Source organism: Parasteatoda tepidariorum, chromosome 9, assembly GCF_982258835.1.
Source record: "Parasteatoda tepidariorum strain Cologne lab strain chromosome 9, Ptep-v5.0, whole genome shotgun sequence".
NCBI classification, from domain to species: domain Eukaryota; kingdom Metazoa; phylum Arthropoda; class Arachnida; order Araneae; family Theridiidae; genus Parasteatoda; species Parasteatoda tepidariorum.
In genome coordinates, this window is record NC_141763.1 from 72,418,311 (window position 1) to 72,439,761 (window position 21,451).

Below are 21,451 nucleotides of genomic sequence, written 5' to 3' on the forward strand. Positions count from 1 at the left end.
TTCAAATTATTGCATTAAAAAATTTCCCATCTACTTTTAGACTTATTTTCTATAAATTAAAATTCAAAGTTTCTATAATTATATTCCACTCCACATAGTATAATATTCCACTCATACGATAAAAAAGAGTGGAATTCTAATTAATATAAATACTTCTAAACAGGGTTGGCAGGTTTTTGACATGTGACAGTTTTTGACAGTTTAAACCATGGTTTAAACCGTCACGTCAAAAACCTCACTGTCAAAAATGTCGAAAATGTCAAAAACCTATATTCATATGTGAAATTTAATTAATACATAAAATTTATATATTTTTTATAAAGGATAGTGTTTCGAAATATGTTCTAGAAAAAATAAATTTTAAATTTTGAAGGAACACTTATATTTTGAATAGTAACCAAAATCTTGTACTTTTGAAAGCTCACATCTTTTGTAATATTATGTATTCATTTTCATGTGTTATTGAAAATCTGCAGTGATATTATTAAGAAATTTATTTATAACCAAATTTAGTGTATAGTATAGATTATACTAAAAATTAGACATTTTTAAATATAAACATTAGCAGTTTTGCACATTAGACATCTTTTAAAGAAAAATCTTTTTAATATTCTTTTAAATCTTCTTAATAATCTTTTAACATAAGACAATACAAATTTAAGTGCTTTCTGTTAAATACACAGAGTAGTTAGTGTCGATTTACAGTATATTCAGCCTATTCATTTACTATGCTGAAAATTTAGTTTATCCAAATACTTGCGAATTTCATTTTGCTGAATACTATATACATAATTTTGTTGAATATCTAAATATTCAGCTGTTGAATAATTACTTCTTGCTTTCAAGATATGCATTATTTTTTATTCTTAATACAAGTAGGGGGAAAAAATTAAGAGGTAAGAATTGTTTTAAAATGATAAGTGTAATAATTATAAATAAATATAATAAACAATATGAATTATATTTATCATTATTCACAAATATAACTACTTTTAAATTCAAATTAACATACTGGATAATAAAGATATTCGGTATAACATTAAAAATTTTTTTCATACACTTGTATCAAGTTTGTATTTATACAACATAACTTGTAAGTTCCTTATAAATATTAGTTATATGTTCCTTATATGTCAAAAATGCATAGTAATAAACTTTTAATTTTCTTAAGTATCAAAAAAAAAATTTTTTTTCAAAATATAAATATTTAAAAAAATTTTGTGCAAAATTTTTCTGCACATGCATTTGAATATAAATTTCTGAGATTTTAAATCTGTTATTTTACCTTAATTTTAATTAAAAATATTTTAAAACCTGCTGATTACCTAAAGTATAATTAAATTTCAATATAATGCATGGCAACTGTTGGTAGTTTTGAAGTTTATATATTTTTTTGGCAAACTTTAGTTTTTGACATTTTTGACGGGTTTTTGACGGTTTAAACCAGTATTATACCCTTGTCATGTCAAAAACCACTTTTTGACGTCAAAAACCCAACCCTGCTTCTAAAGACATTAACCTTTTATTTACCATATTATTAAAAAACTATCAAAAAATTGCGAATATCTTTTGTCCCACTAAATAATATCAATTTTAAACTTCTACAAATATATATTTAATATCCAATATTACTTCCTCATTTTTTATAAAAAAAAATCAATTTGGGACTTAAACCATTTTATAAAATTTTAATTAAAGTAGAAAATTTATTACTTTGTCTTATAACTGTTTGAAAATGTTAATAAATCAATAAAAAATATGAAAGACGTACTACTTGAAAATTTTAACGAGATCGAAAGCTGAAAATTAAGGAATGAAATTTAAAAACCATAAAATGTCGTCCTCGAACGAAATATCAATAACTAAATAGTTCCATAACCATAGATGAAGTTCAACTTCAAATAATCGCGTGGTGTCAAAAATTAGTGATAAACGGAAAATCAGATTTCTGTAGGGAGATATTTGTTCAGATGGGTTATTTTGTTCTGTTTAAATGCTACAGAATTGGTGTTAGTGGGATTAAAAAGTCCCGCTGGTATACAAAGGCTAAAAAAAATTTTTAAATATTTACAGAAAAAAAACACTGAACTTTTTCGTATGAATGTGACAGCTAATTAATTTGCGTAATGTTATGTAAGGCATCAAAGATTATTTTCAAAAGTCACATTCTAAAAAGTAAATCTGAAATATCCTAAGAATTTTCACTGAAATGGCAATAAAAACATTCGTTTGTTATAATTTCTACAATAAAGTAGTACAGCACAAAAACTTTTATAGAGAAAAAGTGATGACAATACAATTAGTATTGTCGTACTGTTGATTTGAGTAAACTATTGTGAGTAAAACTCTTTATATATATACTTAGAAAAAAAGAAACACAAGTTATGTTTCATTAATAATATTAATTGAATAAATTTAGTTAGCCTAATATGTCTTCTTCTCTCCAACTTAGAAACATTTTTGCAAATAAAAAGTTTAGTGCTCTAGCATTCTTATGATTGACAATATACACGGATTCAAACTTTAAGCTTCCAGAAATATTTTTAATGTATGCTATGAAAGGTTAATGATTAAAAATCTACCAGGGACATTAAACAAATAAACATACTTAGCATATAGTAGGAAGACTGATAATTAAAAAAACTAATGCTCATTAGAATTCAAATAATTGATTATTATAAATAAATAGATGAATAAATATAAATAGAAAAACAAATAAAAACAAATCTTATAGATTTTACCAATTTAATTAATATCTAATCAAATTATTAAGAAACACCTCATTCATCTTCTGTAAATTTAAATTTTTGTCTTCTTTGATTGTCGATTAAAAAAAAAAAGTTAAACCGAAGAGAGACAATTTATAAAAGGGAACATTTGCAACACGTCATCGTAAAACCATCTTTTCAAAATCGACCATGGAAGAAAGCTGGTCATCCGACTCCTTTCAGTATCATATTGCGCCCTTTAAACTATTTCGTTTAGAGGGAGGAGGGGAGAGACCAGATAGGAACTCATGAGTATGGAAATTGGTTTTGGATCTTTTTATTTTCCAAATCTAAGTGTCAATATTTTCAATCTCATTTCTTTTTATGAATCTCTTGGAAAGTCATATTTCTGTTCATGAAATTATTTTTATTTATAAAAATAAAAAATTTAGATGGTTTAATTATAAAATCTGGGTAATCTCTTTTACGTAAATAATATTTCTTAAAAGCCATTTAATGATTCTTTGAAAAAATTGCATTCAACTCGACTGCAACAATTTCAATTTAAGAGAAAATAACCAAGTTTATAATTTTAGTTAGCAATTTTTCAGAGTAGTTAATTGGACAATGTTAACTTTTTCGTCCAATTAATAAGTGAAATAATTTTCATAGTCACTTTCCCTTTTTGTCAAAAGATAAATTTTGTATACTTTATTTTCAATCGTGCAAGATACTTACAACGAGTTCTAAATTCGAAATTTACTTTATGATTTGTTTGAAGCATAAATTTTTTGCTTTCAGGATTATCTATGTTTGATATTCTTATAATTTTTAACCAGGTGTTGCAATAAATTTAGTTAAAAAAAATATTTTTATTTCTAATTCATTCTAAGTGTATAGCGTTCGACTTTTTGTTACATATAAATAAAATGAGCTGTAAAATATTTTGTTAGAACGTCAAATAACTTTTGAAATTTTGACAAAAGATTTGGAGATTGAGCACCAAACGCATGAAACGTGCAAAAGTGACAGAAAAATAGGATTACAGTAAACAAAAATTTACATTCTTTTAGTTATTAATTCGTTCTACGCCTAAAAATTACATGATTAAATTACTAATAAACAATATATTTTTCGCAATTCTCATAAATCTTTCAGATAAAAATTATTATTGAAATAAGTTTGTAGTTTTTTTTTTTTTTATTCTATTTTAAACGTTTCTAGAACGAGATCTCATGAATAATTACAAATAAATTTTCAATAATAGATGCATCATTATTGATTCAAAATTATTATTATTATTGATTCAGAATTGATTCAAAATTAACAGTGAGAAGAAGGAAAAGTGATCAAGCAATCTTGAATAAAGAAATAACAAGAAACAAGCATTTGAGATTTGTCAGAGAAACTAAAGCAGAAAAAATGAAATGATAAGATGAAATTAGTTGTAAACCTCAGCATAAAGTCTTAAAATCTGTGATGAAATTACTAATTACCAACATAGGGGGAGGGAAATGAATAAGCAACATCATGAATATAAATAACATCAAGAATTATAAATAGCTATATTATCTGAGAATTACGTTAAGTTAATAAAAAAACTTGACCTTGAAATATAAACCCTATTACCGGTAATCGTGATTTCTCCCTTTTGAATTAATTTTTACGAACAGAAATCGGGTCGGAGCACTATTCATTATGGTATGTATGATAGATAATCTAATTTTTTGTTTCAATTTTGCATGTATAGTCATCGATATTGATACAACTATTTTGCAGATAATTATTATTTTGCATTACAGATATATTGATTACCGATATTATATGTACTATATTTGTTTTTACATCTATATACTGTCTTTTTGAATGTATAAAATTGATAATGATAATGATAATTTTGATACTTGATAAAATTCTGTAACTGAAACTTGTCTCAATCTGTTGTTAGTTTTAATGAAAATCAATAAATGCCTTTTCTTTCGCAAAATTTCGATATCGTAATTTTTTATTTTATTTATATCGATTATTTTGATAAATCTTAATATTTATTACAGTGAGCAGCCTCATAAATCTGAATCTTGAAATATAAAAGAAAAACATAGAATTGTTTTATTTTGTTGTTTTTCAGGATTCTTCGAAATGATCTATTAGAGAAAAGAAAATTTAAACTAACTGTCACTTCAGCTTATTAGTTGAAAATGTTATAATTTATTTTTACAACAGAAACAATGATATTTTTTATGAACCAGCAAGACTGAAATGAAAGATTTAAATCAATTTTCCTATAATTTTACTTTTACGTTTAGAAAATTACACAGCTTATCAAAGATAGCTTTTAAGGATCTTCTTCGAAATAAGTTATTCCTTTGAAAGTTATTTATTTATCATGTCTTTTTTTAACGGCATTTACAAATAAAGTGCTTTTATTACCCACTTTTAGCATTATTCTCTGTTATAATTATTATGGTTATTATAATTTTAACTTAAAGGCCTAAAATTAAAAATGACGTTCCTTCATTATATAAAGTAATCACAAGACATTACTTAATAATTTAGTACTATTTGATGAAAATATTAATACCGTTTAACAACAAAAAGTAATAAGTTATATTTTTTTTTAAAAATAGACTTCATATAAGACTATGCTCTCTCAAGATATGCAGTTTAATAAATTTATAATAAATAACTGTTTTAGATCAGTAAAACAAAAAAAAAAAAAAAACGTATTATTGTAAATAATATTTTTGCGATAAGTTTTTAAAGTAACAATAATAAAGTAGAAATCATGCAAGTAAAAATGTCGAATATGAGTTTGTGGATAAAGTTGCTATAGTATCCGAGTTAAAGTATTAGAATAAGTTTAGTGATATAATCGGAAACCAGATATGTATTAATATAATTTAAAATGTTGCGATCATTTAATCGATTAATTTTTAATTTTGATGTTACAATTTGCTTGTGATAAATAACAAATATCCCTGGTGTTTATTTTTTAAGATCGAATCATAATTCTAGTTTAGAGATATTTATAGAATAGTAAATGTAGTAGACAAAAGTAATAATTAAAATGAAGTTAGTTTCTAGTGAAGTTGAATTTAGTTCATTCAAATTGCAAAATTCAAATTTTTAGATCTAAATTGAATTTACATAGCAAGCAACCATATTTGTTTAAACAATGGATTAAATGTCAACATATTTTTTTAAAGTGGCGGAATTTAATTAGCTTCAAAACGGTGTAACTATCCTTAAAAAAATTGTAAAAAAAGAAAAAGAAACATTTGTCTTTGTAATTGAAAGAAAAAAAAGTAATAAAAATAAAACTCTTAACATTAAAATTTTTAAAACAAGTTATCAAATAAATTAAAAAAATTTTTTAACAAACTTTATTTTATTTATAGAAAAATTTCAGATTTATTTTTTAATGAATAATTACTTTAAATGAATAATTAAATTAAATGAATTACTTTTATATGACTATATAGTAAAATTTTATAAATTTAAATATTTGGGTTATTATTAAATCCCAAAATAATTAAATCAAAATAATAAACAATTCAAGATATAATTAGAAAAAGTGCATGTTAAATAAAATGATAAAACATTTGTGTAAATAAAGCCGCTTTAGAGTTAAAAAAAAATATTTCTAAAATTTTTCTAAGAAGCGAGAAAAAGAATACGAGAACGAGAAAAAGAAAAATAAGAGTTGTCGAGCGAGTTTCTTCAGATATCTTTTGGAAGGCACTCGCGGGTTGCAAGAGACAGTGGTCAGTCAATTAGTTTCGAGTTACTTAACACCCCTTACCCACCAAAAAAGTAGGGGAGACAGTGAAACGGGTTTTCAATTTGACAGCTTTGAATTATTACCCTCGCGGAGGGAGGCTGGAGGTGCACTATATTTTTGTTTCCACACTTACTGTAGGCTAGAACGGGAAAGAGCGGGCCTCTATATTTTGGTGGCCAAGCTCTCTACCATAAGTTTCTTTCTTGATTTTCATATCGATTAAAAATGCATTAAACATAGTTCTAAAGAGAAGCACCACAGAAATTTTAAAAAATATTTTTATTCAATAAAAGGGGAAAATATTGAGAAAAGGGGAAATATCGTAGTACATTCCTATACAACTGAAAAGAGGAGGAGAGAGAAGGGCCAAAGCGAAGGCTCCTAGGCACCCTATCTAAGAGGCTTTGTCCAAAGGCATGAAACCGGTCTCTCCCATGATGGCGTATTCGAGCGCAATTTTTAGAATCACTTTAAAGTACATAATTTTACATGGCAAAATACAAAATTTGAGTCAAATCGTTCAATTTTACTCAAATTTTGAATTATTATAAAATTACATACTTCAAAATGTATACCATGCAGTTCAAAAATTTTTTGACCATTCTTAGATAAAATTATAAAAAATAATAAATATTTACTAAAAGTTATTTTTTGCATGGAATGATCTTTGGATAAATGAATTTTATAATAGTGTGAAAAAAATTTTAAACTCGAGAAAAAGGATCTCGAGATATAGCGAAGTACGCAAAAAGTAAAATTAACATTTTAATAGGTCAAACCTAGGATTGCTTTCTTGACCAAACAATTGGGATCATATTCATATCTCCCAGATTATGGTTTATTGCAGTGCCTCTATATTTTGGTGAACATAACCCTTTGATGTTAGCGAGCATACAAATTTTGAGAGAGAGAGAATTAAATAATTACTTATTTAATGCGAAAAAGATTTTTTTCACTTTATTCAATAAAATAAAACGTGTTACTATCGTGACAATTATCAAAAATGTAAAATTAATAGTAAAATAATATTTTCCAACTTCTTCAATTTCTTTAGAAGATCATGAGCATCGAATCCAGTTTATAGAAGCTCTTCTTTGTTCATTTCTGAAATTTGAAAAACGGCCATAATTTTTCGCAACTTTTTATAGTGCCGTTACTGCATCCAAATGGGTGCACCACCTAGTATCCGATGGACGCTTTACGACTAATCCTGATTCTAAGCATTCTGTTTCGGTATTCTACGGATGGATGGAACTGGAGAAAAAATAGCCAAGTTTCTGTAAAAATCGGAAACAATCCTCTGAGACGCATCTCGCGGCTTGTGTTTTTCTTTTGTGCGTTATCTTATGTTTGTCCTCGACAGTACATTTATGCCTTGGTCAATAGGAAAAGGCACAATTGTATCAGACAAATACTCACATTTATGCCTTTCAATTGGAAAAAGTCCGAAAACGTTCCCCGGGAATTCCGTCGTTCGTATATCGGACAGAAAATGTCAGATAATCTACGTGGGAAAAGTCTGGTGTTGAACCAATACTTACTGAAAAGTATTTTGCTTTCTTCAGTTCTGCATTTATTTTGTTTAATACTTTATATCCCGCAATAGATTCAACTTCGATTAATTGCAAATTGAAGCTGATAAATAGGGTGTACGTCTAACGCCATTGTTCCCATAATTTTTTTATAAGTCCAGCAAGAAAAAGGTAAATTTGTTCAATAATTCAAAAGTTCCCAAATAATTTCCATTATACTGCGATCCAATTGTTTGATTATCTTCACAAATGCAAGACTTCATGATGCTGAAAACTTTATTACTTCTATAATTTTTTTGAATCCTTCTTTTCAATAATTGATTTGGTTGTTCTGCTGATTAGTTTAAACTATATTCATTAAGATTAAGCATTCTTTTTCTTGACAAGTAAATCATTGTAGTATATTTGCTTCTAAAAATATTTTCATGTTCTATAATGCATACATTAGATTGTTACCGGTCATTTAAGCAACTTTCAGAACTAAGTGCATTTCTAATAGTTGCGAAAAAGCGACATAAAAAACATCACAAACTTAAGGAGTGGCAATTTTTTGAGCCTTGAAACATACACAGGTGTAAAATTACTATTATTGTATTATAATTTTCAGAAAATAACTAATTTCGTGTTTGATAATTGTTATTTTTTATATAATTTATAACAACTATATTAAAATTTATTCTAAAAAGTACTTTTAAGCTCTTGTCTGACATAATGGCTTTTGCCAAACTAAGAAGGAAAAAGTAATAAATATATAAAAATAACATTAAAATATTGATGTTAATTTATGAAAGAAAATTCTAATTAAAAATACTTACTATATATAATTTAATTCTAATAATATTACTTACACATTTCATCAAAAATCACTAAACATGCTTAATAAATTTATACTCACAATCAAAACTTGTTAGGTGCAATCGAAATAAAACTGATATAGTTGATGTGTTTTGATTCTCACACTCAACTGAGCACATGACCAAACTTAGTGTTAATGTTGCTCTAATTCGAAATATAGAACACGAACTATAAAACAGGAAGGAACATGGTAACAAAATTCAAGGAATAACAAACAAGTTAAGAAACTCCTATTTTCCAAAACTTTATAGCGAGTGTAGTCCTCATCACCTTCTATGTTCTTGTTCTACAAGAACGTATTATTCCATCATCTGTAGCATGTCATGATCGATGAGATGTATGGTCATCTGAAACCCTCTCACTTGCTAAGCATTTTTTAAACAAATAAGTTTAATAAAAAAAAATGTTTTTGAGCTTTTGACTTTTCAGGGGCCTCATCGAAACTTGGGGCCCTGGGCTTGCGCCCACTAGGCCTGTCCTTAAAAACGGCTCTGGATTTTGGGAAACTTGTTATTGTTTCATTCAGTCAACCATCCATAAGAGCAGACTGCTGCTGAAAACTCTGGAATCAAATTCTAATTCTATTTCGATAGTTGTCGGAAGAAAATGCAGTGAAAACCGTCCTTAAGCATGTGGTTTGTTTAGCGTCCTCTATGTTATTTTGCGTTGTAATCGATGACTCAGGCAATTGTCTTTAATCGATAAGAAAAATAGCTTCAAAATATAGTTCGCTATAAACAATTATGTTTTTAAGAACATAATGTCAGAAAATAGTTATTTTTAGTATTTTTTTGTAACTATGCATTCAATAAATTTTATTTCAGATCTAAATTTTATTTTATGTATTATTTAAACAACCTTTTAAACATTACCGCGGATGAACACAATAATGATGTCATCGAATGTGTATGTTTGTGATCAGGAAATAATTTTTGTTATTCTCCAATGTGAATTCAAAAAGCTAAGTCGATTTATCAAATGGTGCTCATAGTGAAAACTATGGACTAGTTTTAGCCACAAACCCCGCACCGTAAGGTGCTTCGGCACAAAAGAATAATCATGGCGTAAGTACTATAATGATTTGTTCTTCTTTGTATTAAAAATAAAAATACGGAAGTTTGACATGAAGGCATGTTACATAAAATCCGCCATATTGAATCTTCTGCTGATGGTTTTAATTTTTTCCTTAAGAAAAAGAGAATTAGAAATATTGTTTAATAATATTTGTTGCTTAATTTACTAGAATGCATGAAAACGATTGTATTCCTAGCTAGATTAGTTTATATTTATGACGAACATGTGTAAAATCTTTACCTCAGATAAAAAAAAAAAAAATAGTGCCACGTTAATGTAAACAACATATATTTTTGTTTATGAATATTTAAATTTTATTTTTAAATAAAATTTCTGTTATAGATTATATTATGCATTTTAAACTAAATCTAATCATAGAAAGGTAAACTCTTTGTCGTTACTTTGCCTTTTTTGGCACGTGCATTTTATTTTTTGGCATGTTTTGGTAAAAAAAAAAGATTTTAGCTGGCGATGTTTAAGAATTAGTAGCTAGCCAATATTTCTTTGTTGCAGTTCCTGGGAGGAAAATAATTGATTACTGTATCGAATCACCCTATGTTTAATATTTATAATTATTAGCAAGTAGTTTTCATAATTTTGATGTACAAGTAGTTTTCTTAATTTTGATGTACCTCTAATTTACAGATCATAAATGAATCTATGCACTCTATTATGCTTCTAAATAGGAATAATATAGGCTATCACAAAACCTAAGAAAGAGAGTATGGCTTATAGTTTTGTGGGAAACAAGTGGTAAATTAATTTAGCTAATGTTAAAATTTCTAGTGGCTTTTAAATCTAGTGTTGCTATTTTGTTGATAATTAATAAGCAGCTGTGCCATTCGTTATAAATTTAAAGTAAGTAAAAGAATACAAAATATTTACTTTTTTCTTTATTGCTTCAATTATAAATTTAAATTTTCTTTAAAAATGCTTGATAATGGATATTTTAATTTATAGTCCTTTTTTTTATGATGAGTGTTGTAAACAGTGTTGTGCACATAACATTTCCACAAAATTAAATAGCGGGCAAGACTAGATACCCTAAACATACGTCCCAAATGATCATTGACTTCAACTGTTTTAAAATTGCTGAGTGTATAATCTTTGAGTGGAGTTAAAACTTCCGGATCCAAGGAAGTGCAATCTGAGACTCAGCCTCTAACAAGGAGATTAAATCCCGGCCTAAGTTAAGAAAAAAGTGGTTCATATTCTTTGTTAGGAACAAAAGGCAAAAACAGTGGAAAATAGTATGCTTAACAGGGGTCTGTCCAGACCGAATTTACTACCGTATAGCGGTACCTTCACAAATTCAACTTAGGGAAAAACGGTAGTTTCACAAAATACTTTTTCTTAAAATTTTATTCTTGTATTTCTTAAGAAATGATAAATCCATATTTTTGTGTTGGATTTGTAAATATAATTTTTCATTTTTCACAAATTATGTCTAAATTTTCACAAAATAGGTACCTCTCAGAAAAACCTAGACAGATCCCTGCTTAACCTGTTGACTTATATCTAATTGCAGCAGGTTTAAATTATTTGTTTGCATTGTTAGCTCCGTTTGTTGGAGAGAGAGAAAAAAAAACTAATCTTACTGATATGGTAATTTTTTGCAATAAATTTTTTTACTCAAGTAGTTAATGAAATGGTTTGATATTTGTACTAATGGGGTAATGCCCAAGAAAAAATCTATTTTACTGAAATTTTTTTATTGTATTATTTTCATGGGTATTGTGATATAAAACCTGTATTTTTATTCAACCTATAATGAAATCAATCATTTTATATTAACTGCACATATTTTTTATAAAATACACAATGTTGAAGGGTTGCCGTACATAGTTCAGGAAATTTGGCACTTGTCCAAACTCTAGTACAAAGTATAAGGTAAGAATGCCTGTAGTCTTGTAGCTACATAGGGGAAGCAAATTGTTTCTATTAGAGCATTAACTTAACTACTTATAATGTTTAATATGTCACATCAGTACTTTGAAATTTTAATTATAGGAAGTTTTATTTAATTAAAGTATACATATTCATCTTAAAATTAAGTACCTTTTTAGTTAATAAGTTTCTCGCACTTAGCAAGTAATAGACTGATTGGCCATTTCATAAATATTTCCTAAATGATATCTAAATTTTTCTTTAATTCCTTAGAGGTTTTTAATTTCAGTTTACTTTTAGATTATTTTTAAATTTATAGATGTCTCATAATCCTTTTTAATAATCATAATACTAATATCATTAAATTTAAGGCCTTGTACCAAGTTTTTGCAAAATTGATTTTACCTCATTCAACCGAAATACATAAGTTTACTATTTGGTTCTCATAAAAAAGTACTGTTGGTTGTTATGAAATTATAAAACTGAACATTAATAGTAGTATTTCTTTCAACATTTTTCATTTAAAGAGTAAATTTTTTAAAATGGAACTTGCATAAGTGCAAACTCTTCATATTTTTTATATGCAATAAATTTTTCTACCAACTCTTAAAAAATGTAGGTAGGTCCTTGTATTTTTATTATTAGTTTGAGAATTCTAATTTTAGAAATTTTTAAGTTAAATATTTTGTGCAAGAATTAGTTTATGATATATTTTTGTTTAATGATGCATAATTTATGTATTAATTTTTGAAAGATAATAAATTTTAAAAGTTCCTATTTTTTTTTAACAAATTTTATCCTTAAAGTTATAAATTTTACTTTAAAATAAAATTTTGAGATTATTAGTTTATATGAATTTTATAAATGTAGAAAACTAAAATAACAATTTTATTCAAATTACTGAAAATTCATTGAAAATTATTTGACTTGAGAAGAAATTATGAAATAAATTTTAATATCATTTTACGTTAACAGATATCTACTGAAAGCTTTTTTCATTAATGCATTCATGTCCATAAAATTATCTAAGAGTTTGAATAATTTTTGAAAGTATTTTTAATCTGAAGATTGAATTTAAGATTTAAATTGTCTATCCAAAATATTTCTTTAATATTGAGGTAAATGCTTTAGTTTGTTTTATAGTTACTTAACTGTTGCTATACCTCTTTATATCAGCTACTGCTGTCATAAAGAAATAAGATTTTAAAAAAAAGATATATGCAAATAATTTTTTTTTTACTCTGCACTAACAACCTTTCCCATATGTTCTTGCAATTGTATTTTTTTATATTTATTTTTAATAGTAAGCAAAAGTTTAATGTTGAATAATGTATTTTATGGACATGAGTATGCTATACAATAATGAAAATCAATCAAAAAAGATAATCAGTTTTTTTTATTTTTATTTGTCATGTTTTATTAAAATTAGTGAAAATATTGCATATGTTCAATATTAAGATATTATGAAAAAAATCCTTCAGATTTTTCTTGCTTAATTTTCTTTTTACTAGTGATGTAAATATCTTATATACTTGCAGCTTCTAAATTTTTAAATTTTAATTGTTTTTAATTATTTCACTTTGTTTACACAGGAAGAGTTGTTTTTACCTTCTAGCAAACTTCATAGTGTTTTTGTTTTTAACTTTCAATTTGTTATTGTTTATCTCTGTTCCAAATATTGAAATTATCTTAATTGATTTTTGTCTGTTTATAGGTTTTTTCAAGATGTTTTCTCTACCAACCCTGTATTTCTGGTGGTTCGGGTTATACACAACATTCAAAATGATGGATTACGATCTAAACTTGGAGGGGTGGCTGGAAGATGCCACCCTCTTTCATTCCAATGAGCTCAGTGACTTCAGTTTAAACTTTGATCTTGAGAATGGGAAGACAAATGATGCAGCTGTCCAAGTTACTGACTTTAATGGTAATATATTTATTTGATTTTAATAATTTTAATTATTTATTAAGAGATTTGTATTTATATCAACAATGTGATTGCTATCTCGATCTCTAAAAAAGTAAAAGCTGAAATACTCTGGGATAGTTGCCTTCATCAATAGAATTCAATACATATCAGCAATTTGCAGTATTGTTAATATTTATGCAAAATTTTGAATTAAAATTAAATAAGTTGATTAGTCGCAATAATTAGCAAAACTTTTTTAAATTTTCTCACCCTCTCTTAGTTTGATTATGCATGGGGTGTTACTAACATGCTCATTCATTTATCATAGAAAAATGTTTATTTTATTTTTCAAATGTGGTTGAAATTTTTATTTTTCCGAATTTTCAAAATAAAATAGATTTTTATTGCTTACATACATTAATATATTTTACTTCAGTACTTTTCATTAATTATAACTCTGGGTGGTTAGAGATACATTTTTGCTAGCTTTTGGCTGACCAGGGACTTATAATTTATTTTTAGTGACTTACGGATTTTTTGCTATATGTCAATTAAAGAACAAAATCAATAGTTATTAAAATAGTTGTCAGGTTTTAAATTTTTTATCATAAACTTAAAGAACCTAATATCTTATCTGCAGTGTGTATTTTATTTCTTTTTTGTTTTTCATAAAATCACAGTGCTTGGTTATAAATTAGACATTCTTATGTAATGTAAATTTTTGTATTTTGTAAGTCAGTAATATTTAAGAATGAAAAAAATTGTTTTTGGTTTAAAAAAAAATAGCTAATAAAGCTTTTTTTTTTTTTTTTTAACCGAAAACAATTTTTTATCAATATGTAGAACAATATTTTGAAAAATCATAGAATGCATTTAAGATCATTATTCTGTTTCATTTCTTGGGGCGCATGCTTGTTGAAGGTAAACCGACTAACTTATTGTTTTTGCAATAATTTTTAGATATGCTGATAATTTTAAATTGTTTTCTATGTTATTTTATATGACTTAGAATTTTTTTTTACTTTTCGAAGACTGCTATGAATTTTGCAACTTATAGCAACTAAATTATTCCTTGATCTAATAAGAACATCAACAGTTTGCATTAAAAATTAAAAGACAAGACGTGGCTATATGTGAAAATTATTTGAAGCTATTCACTATCTGCTGTGATTTTGTTACAACATTCTTTTCAACTTTCTGTCTAAAAATTAATTTTATTTTTTTACTGTATCTTTCACTTGAAATAAATTTGAGCTAATTTTTTCAAGCATGTTTGAGTTAAAGAAAATGCTGGAGGGGGGATTACCTATACAATTTTACATCGTACTAGTTCAAAGAACTAGTTAAAAAGCAGTATTATGTTTCTTGTGTTAGTCTTGAAGCTTTTCCCTTTTTTTTTTCTCTTTTTTTTCGTTGAAAGTAGAAAACTGCAACAGTGATAATTTGAAGAACGCACCCCTATTTTTCAACAGTGATTGGAACCTATTGCCTTCTCTTTTCTGTAACAATTTTGAACCAATACTTTATTTCTTGTTTTAAATTCAATAAACATTCGGCTGACCAAATATGCGACAAAAAAGAAAAATATATAATAGTTTCAAATATTCGCTGCAATGAATACCAAAGAGTTGCATTTTGGCAAAGAATTTGGCCCTGTTTAAAACTTTTTAATTGAAAATGTAAAGGCAGGACTGCATAATATTGTAGGGTTGTGGATCTGATTTTAAAGTGTGTTCAAATTGTTTTGTAAACTTATTTTTACCAACAATCCTGGTGAGATTTGTTACCTGACACCTAACTAGTTGCATAAATAATACAAATAGTTTTAAACTGAAAAACTAATTTTATTTCAGTTGAATCTGTCTTTATATGTTTTTTGTTGTTAATTTTTTATTTTGTTTAGAGAAACTACAAAGTGTCTTCATTCTATTTTTTAGATTTACCCTGGTATGATGAGAAGGTGGATTTATCCATATTTGAAGATACCAAGAACATTCAGTTTTCTGAGACCGATTTTGATGAGTTATTATCAATAATTGGCAGTAACTCGGACAATTCTTATTTGTCTTCAGAAATTCAAAATGCAAGCAATATTGATGCCTTTAATTTTGATTTAAATGTTCAAAGCCAAGTTGCTTCACCCGGCAGTTCAATTTACCCCTCTTCTCCGGGCTATGAAACAGCAGAAGTGCATTCACCATCTGAATCTGTAGTATCAGAAGTTGGTTCACCATCTGAATATCTTTACTCCCCTGAATGTGAGCCAATATCTGAGGCTGATTCACCTTTGAGCTGTGTTTCAGAAGTTACTATTGATTCACAAATTTCTGCTGATTTCGACTTGTCAGTAGGCAATTATGAATCTACCTATGATTCAAATGGGCCAAACACCATGCCTGCAGTGTTTGTCACAGTTGTGGGTGGACAGCATGCGTCACCTGATGAGGTCGCAGAGGCTTTGACTATTGAAGAAGTGTCCAGTTCTATCAGGAATAAAAAATACGTGGGGAAAGTGAAGGAGATTCCTAAAGTTCATGTGTCTCTCAAAAATGCTTTCCATCCATATTCTAAGGCAACTTCAAAAAGGGGAAGCAATAAAGCTGAGCGTAAGAAAATTCAGAACAAAGAAGCAGCTGCCCGCTATAGAGTAAAAAGGAGGATAGAGGAGAAGGGGCTGTCTGATGAAGTTTCTGGCTTAGAAGCAGAGCAACAAAAATTGCAATCTAAGCATGATGATTTGCTTACAGAAATTAAGTATTTAAAGAAATTAATGCGGGAAATGTTAGAGCGTAAAGGATTAATTTAAAATTCGGTTTTTACTTATCATTTTTGTATATGCTGTAGTAGTGGGCTCATTGTGTTTGTGTTCTCAACCACCTGTATTTTATTCTTTTTACATTAGATCATTAAATGTGAATTTAAAAAAAAAACTTGTGGTTTTATTACTGATTAGGTCCATTGTATATAGAATAAAGAAGGTGATTTATAAAATTTAAAATAAATATTTAATTGGTTGTGAAATATTTTCATTAATTTTTCCATATAAAATTTTATTTATATTTATACCAGAAAAATAATTACTATGCGATTTCTTTATAATAAAAGAACACTTTTAAGTTAAATTCTTAATAATAATTGAAAACTTAATATTTTAGAATAATTATTCGAAGGGGTGATAAATACCATTAAATAAGAGAAATACTTGGCAAGCAAAAGAATTCTGAATCTTATGATTTTTGGTCAGTAAAAGGCCATTTTATTTTATGAAACAAGGAGAAATAGTTTTTAAGCTCATTCATTCTAGCATTGGTACTAAAATATTGCTGCAACGATATAATACTTATTTATATCGTTGCAGCAATATTTTTAAAAACAAAATATAAATCCTGTTTCTTTCTAAATGAAATAATTCTAACGTCAAAGTTTAGATTTCACAATTTGTATTGAAATTAACTAATCTTGGGTTTAAACTCAAATGACGCATTCAGGCAGGCAGGGTTTTTCGTGAAGAATGCCTTAATATCATTTTCTATGAAGAAAAAAGTACTCATTTGAGGTCGCAACATTTAATAGAGGACAAAATAAAAACTCTAATTATAACATAAGTTTAGAAGGCGGATATAATAAGACTGGTTAGAAAGAAACGGAGTCGTTACACGATTATGCACCTTTTTAATTTGTCAGATTTCCATTGCGTTTTTAATATCTCCTTAAATATTTGAGACTCCCAATGTGCATGTATTTTTCTCTTAATTCGTTTCATTTTAAAAGAATGCCACGGAAGAAAATTTTCATTGTAAATTCTCTTGCACCCATAAGTAATTTAAAGTATAGAAAAAAAGTGCTCAAACAAACTTAGAGTAAGCCATGAAGTTTCAAATACCGAAAAGAAAGTTTCAAAATTAAAATGAATTATAAGAAGGTAACTTAGGCTTACGCAATAGGAAAGTTCTCATCCAATAATTTTTTTTGACACTTTCAATTTTATTTTCTGCAATTGAAAGTCAATGGCTTCGCTCTAGGTTTCACTAAACAGTTTTTCTGTGTTTTAAATTAGTTATGGTAAAATAAAATTTACGATGAAAAGTTTCATAAGTATAGTTTATGTGTAAAAAAATTATCATTTGGAATCGGCTATTGAGTCCATCTGCAGCCGTTACTGACTTTTTCACCAAAGTAACAGTACGATTCAAAAAGGAGAAAAAATGTTATAAGTCCAAGTTTTAATCTTGGAAGTTTTTGCTATGTTCAGTAGAAATAACATGAAGACACAAAGGTCTAACACAGTTATCCGTGGTATGTTTATCGGCCTGAAAATCACATAGTAGGATCCTAGTGACATATCACACATTAATTTCCATTTTTGGTTATCTGCATGAAATTAATTTAAGTCATGAAGGTATTGTTTTCCTCTGTAATAAACAGATTTTTTGACATAATAAAGTACCATGTATGTTTGTTAGGTGGTATTAGGAGTAATATTCTTGTACAGTAGGGAACCGATTATCCGGAACGATCGGGACCATCGCTATTCCGGATAACTGATTTTTCCGGTTTTCTGAATCGCTGCAAAAAACCGTTGTTTTTTTTTGGAAATAATCTTAAAAAGGAGAAAAATCGATGAAGTAATACAGTTATGATTATTTCCAAAACGATGGTTAGGTAAACATCTTTCAGAAAGGAAAGAAAAATCCTGAAATCTTATGAGGAAAAAAAATTTTTTTTTTAAAATGGCGGGAAAATTTATCGAATTTCGTTCCAGTTTTCTGATTTTCGGATAACGTGTTCTGTACTGTATCTTTAATTAAAAAAGTGAAGTATCTGTAAAATGTTTTTATTTTTCTCTACTAGATCCCCCCTCCCACGAAATTAGAGTTAAAAACAAAAATAGTTATTCTGTGATATTACCTTATTTCGCTACATTTTAGATAGACGTATTTAAATAATTTTTTTAACTGTTTTCCTCTCTTTATATTTTGATGCAAATTACATTAATATGTTATTATGAGCAATTAAAGAGATTCGTTGCTTCATGCATAATGTGATGCATGTACAAATTCTATTTTACATATCAGCCTGTTTTTGGTAAGCGAAAATTTTACAATTGTAAACTCGCCAAATTTGTTATAACAGCAAACCATTAAAACAGTGATTCTCAACCACTGGGCCGCGGCATTTTTGTGTGCCGCCAAATATTAGAAATGATACAATAAAAATTATAATGCTCTTTTTATTATGAGTAAAGTTAAAGAAATGTATATATAGGGTAAACTAACCAGTGAAGGAACACTTAAGCTTCGCTTGCCTTTTAAAAAATCTTATTAATTTCAAAATTCGTAATTTTAGTTAAATGACAGTGTCAACATATTTATTACTAATTGCAAATTATGTAAAAAAAAAAATTGTCGAGAACTTACATAATATTGTTTTAAAGTTTTGGAGGTTCAAATAACAAGTAGTAAGAAGACCCAGTGAAGGAACAGCTTTTACCAGTGAATGAACACCCAGTAAAGGAACACTTAAGTTTGGTTATTTTTTAATGCTCTTTTTGAATTTATAAGCCATACAAATATTTAAAAACAAGCCTATTCTTGAAATTATAACATATAAATACTTGGAAAATGTTAACTTTTTTTTTGTAATCATGAATTGAAAATTAAAGTGTCAACATATTAATACATACTGTTCATTTACTGGGAAATCTATGCCCAGTAAAGAAACATGCCTGTTCCCTCACTGGTTAGTAGTAGTTTTTCGTATTTTTAACATACTTTTGATGCGGAACATCACTAAAGGTACAAGGAAATGAAAGTTTATCTTTTATTTTCATTAACTTAGAAAAAAATCCAGTAAAGTAACACTTGTTCCTTCACTGGTTTTTCATCGTTTGGTGATCCAGTGAATAAACACCCCCTTATCTCAGTACTTTATTATGCTATGATGCTTTAAAAAAAAAAAAAAACGTAACTTCAATAACTATATTTTGAATTCTCTTTTTCACAGTGAGAGAAATAAAACTATTACATGCAATTAATACCACTTCAAACATAAAAGCAAACACTCATCTTATAATTTCTTCAAAGAAACAATGTGTTTCAGAGATAATAACAAATTCAAAAATTTTTCCAGAGAGGTCTATTTGACCAGGTAATCCAAAACATTGCTAGATGACTTCCTATTGTTTGGCAGTAAGCTATTGTTACCAATCAATCGAAAGAAAAACTTTCAAATTCTTATTTTGAATCAATATATATGAAATGTTCCTTCACTGGTTGGTTTACCCTATATATATATTTATATTTATTTTGTAATTTTTCCACGCTTTAACAGCGTGAACATCTTTGTCAGCGATTGTCTTGTCTCTGACAATCTTAAAATGAGTTAAAATAAGATGGAAGTGTTTAAATTGTCTTCGACACACAATTTTAAAAAATATTGAAATAAGTAGGAAATTTAACGACTATTAAAATTATTAATTAACAAGGGAAAGCAAGCTAAATATTAATTTTCAAACGGAAATAAAAGCTAATCATTAAAGTAAGCTATGCAATTAATAAGCAAATTAGCAACGGATAACTAAAAAACCAATTGACAAAGGATAACTAACTAAAAAATAAGCTAACAATTAATAATTAGCAAAAAGACTAGTTAACAAGAAAATAACAGGTAATGTAAAAAAACTAACTGTTAACACCTACAGAAAACAAGCTAACAATTAATAACTAGCAAAAAAATAACTGTTACTAACTAATAAGAGATTAGTTGAAAGAAATAATTATTCCCTTAAAAATCGTGCTTTTGTAGAACATATTATTTTATTTCAGATTCAAAGTTATGATCACAGACTATTTAACACTTTTAATTATAGGTAAGTAAACAACTTTTAATCTAATTTTTTTCATTGTGTGCCGTCAAATTTTGAAATCGTTAAAAGTGTGCCGCAACAGAAAAAAGGTTGAGAATCACTGCTTTAAAAGTTATTTTAAAAAGTAGCTAATAAGCAAAATTATTTATGTTCACTAATAGATAATAGAAATATCGTAAGGGCACAATTGTAAGCTAATATGATTCTTTTTAGTACATATACAGGGCTGATTGTGCTCCGGCAAAAATCCGGATTTTTCGCTAACCGTGATCCGGAAGTTTCCGGAGATCGAAGGTTCAGACGTTTCAAAAAATCAATGATCACAAAAGTTTCCGGAAATCAAATTTTCAAAGGTGGAACTTAAAAACGCAGTTTATTTTATTTGTTTTATTTGCCAAATAAGCTAATATTCTAGATTAATATTAATTTTTTATCTGTAAATAGCTATTATAATCATAAACTCAAGAAAGAAAGACATATTTGTAAATTTTAATTGCTTCTCCAGGTCATCATAGGTATGTGAAAATGGTATAGGTATGTGTAAAATTTTAAATATATTTTAAGTAAACTAAGAAATATTGAGAAAAAGGAAAAAAAAAAACATTGTTTAAATTTTTTTCTAATTTTTTGATTTAAACTTTTTTTTTGCTCAAGAAATTTTCCGGAATTTTGACTTGGGCTCACAATCACCCCTGCATATATTTTTAGTCAATAATTTAAACTTTAGTAAGAAAAACTATTTTATGTCAAGAAACAACAATTATCGCCGAAGTAATCTTCGGGATTGGTTAGTGGCATAGACACAAAACTCCGCAACTGTACAAAATATTGTATAGTTGC

The 21,451-nt window shown here is 27.2% G+C and overlaps 1 protein-coding gene across 1 annotated transcript; it reads left to right on the forward strand.

Annotated features, from left to right (window-relative positions):
- Positions 1–9,813: 9,813 nt before the first annotated feature.
- On the forward strand, positions 9,814–16,676 carry crc (bZIP transcription factor crc). Its single transcript, XM_016049707.4, has 3 exons — positions 9,814–9,940; positions 13,552–13,764; positions 15,684–16,676. Exons 2-3 carry the CDS (start codon positions 13,563–13,565, stop codon positions 16,550–16,552), a joined length of 1,071 nt encoding a protein of 356 aa, XP_015905193.1. The 5' UTR covers positions 9,814–9,940; positions 13,552–13,562; the 3' UTR covers positions 16,553–16,676.
- The last annotated feature ends 4,775 nt before the right edge of the window (positions 16,677–21,451 follow it).

Excerpts from the sequence above, each read along its gene's own strand:
- crc (XM_016049707.4), top strand. The coding sequence starts at position 13,563 with ATGTTTTCTCTACCAACCCTGTATTTCTGGTGGTTCGGGTTATACACA. Across the intron at positions 13,765-15,683 it reads CCAAGTTACTGACTTTAATG|ATTTACCCTGGTATGATGAG; the intron begins GTAATATATTTA and ends TCTATTTTTTAG.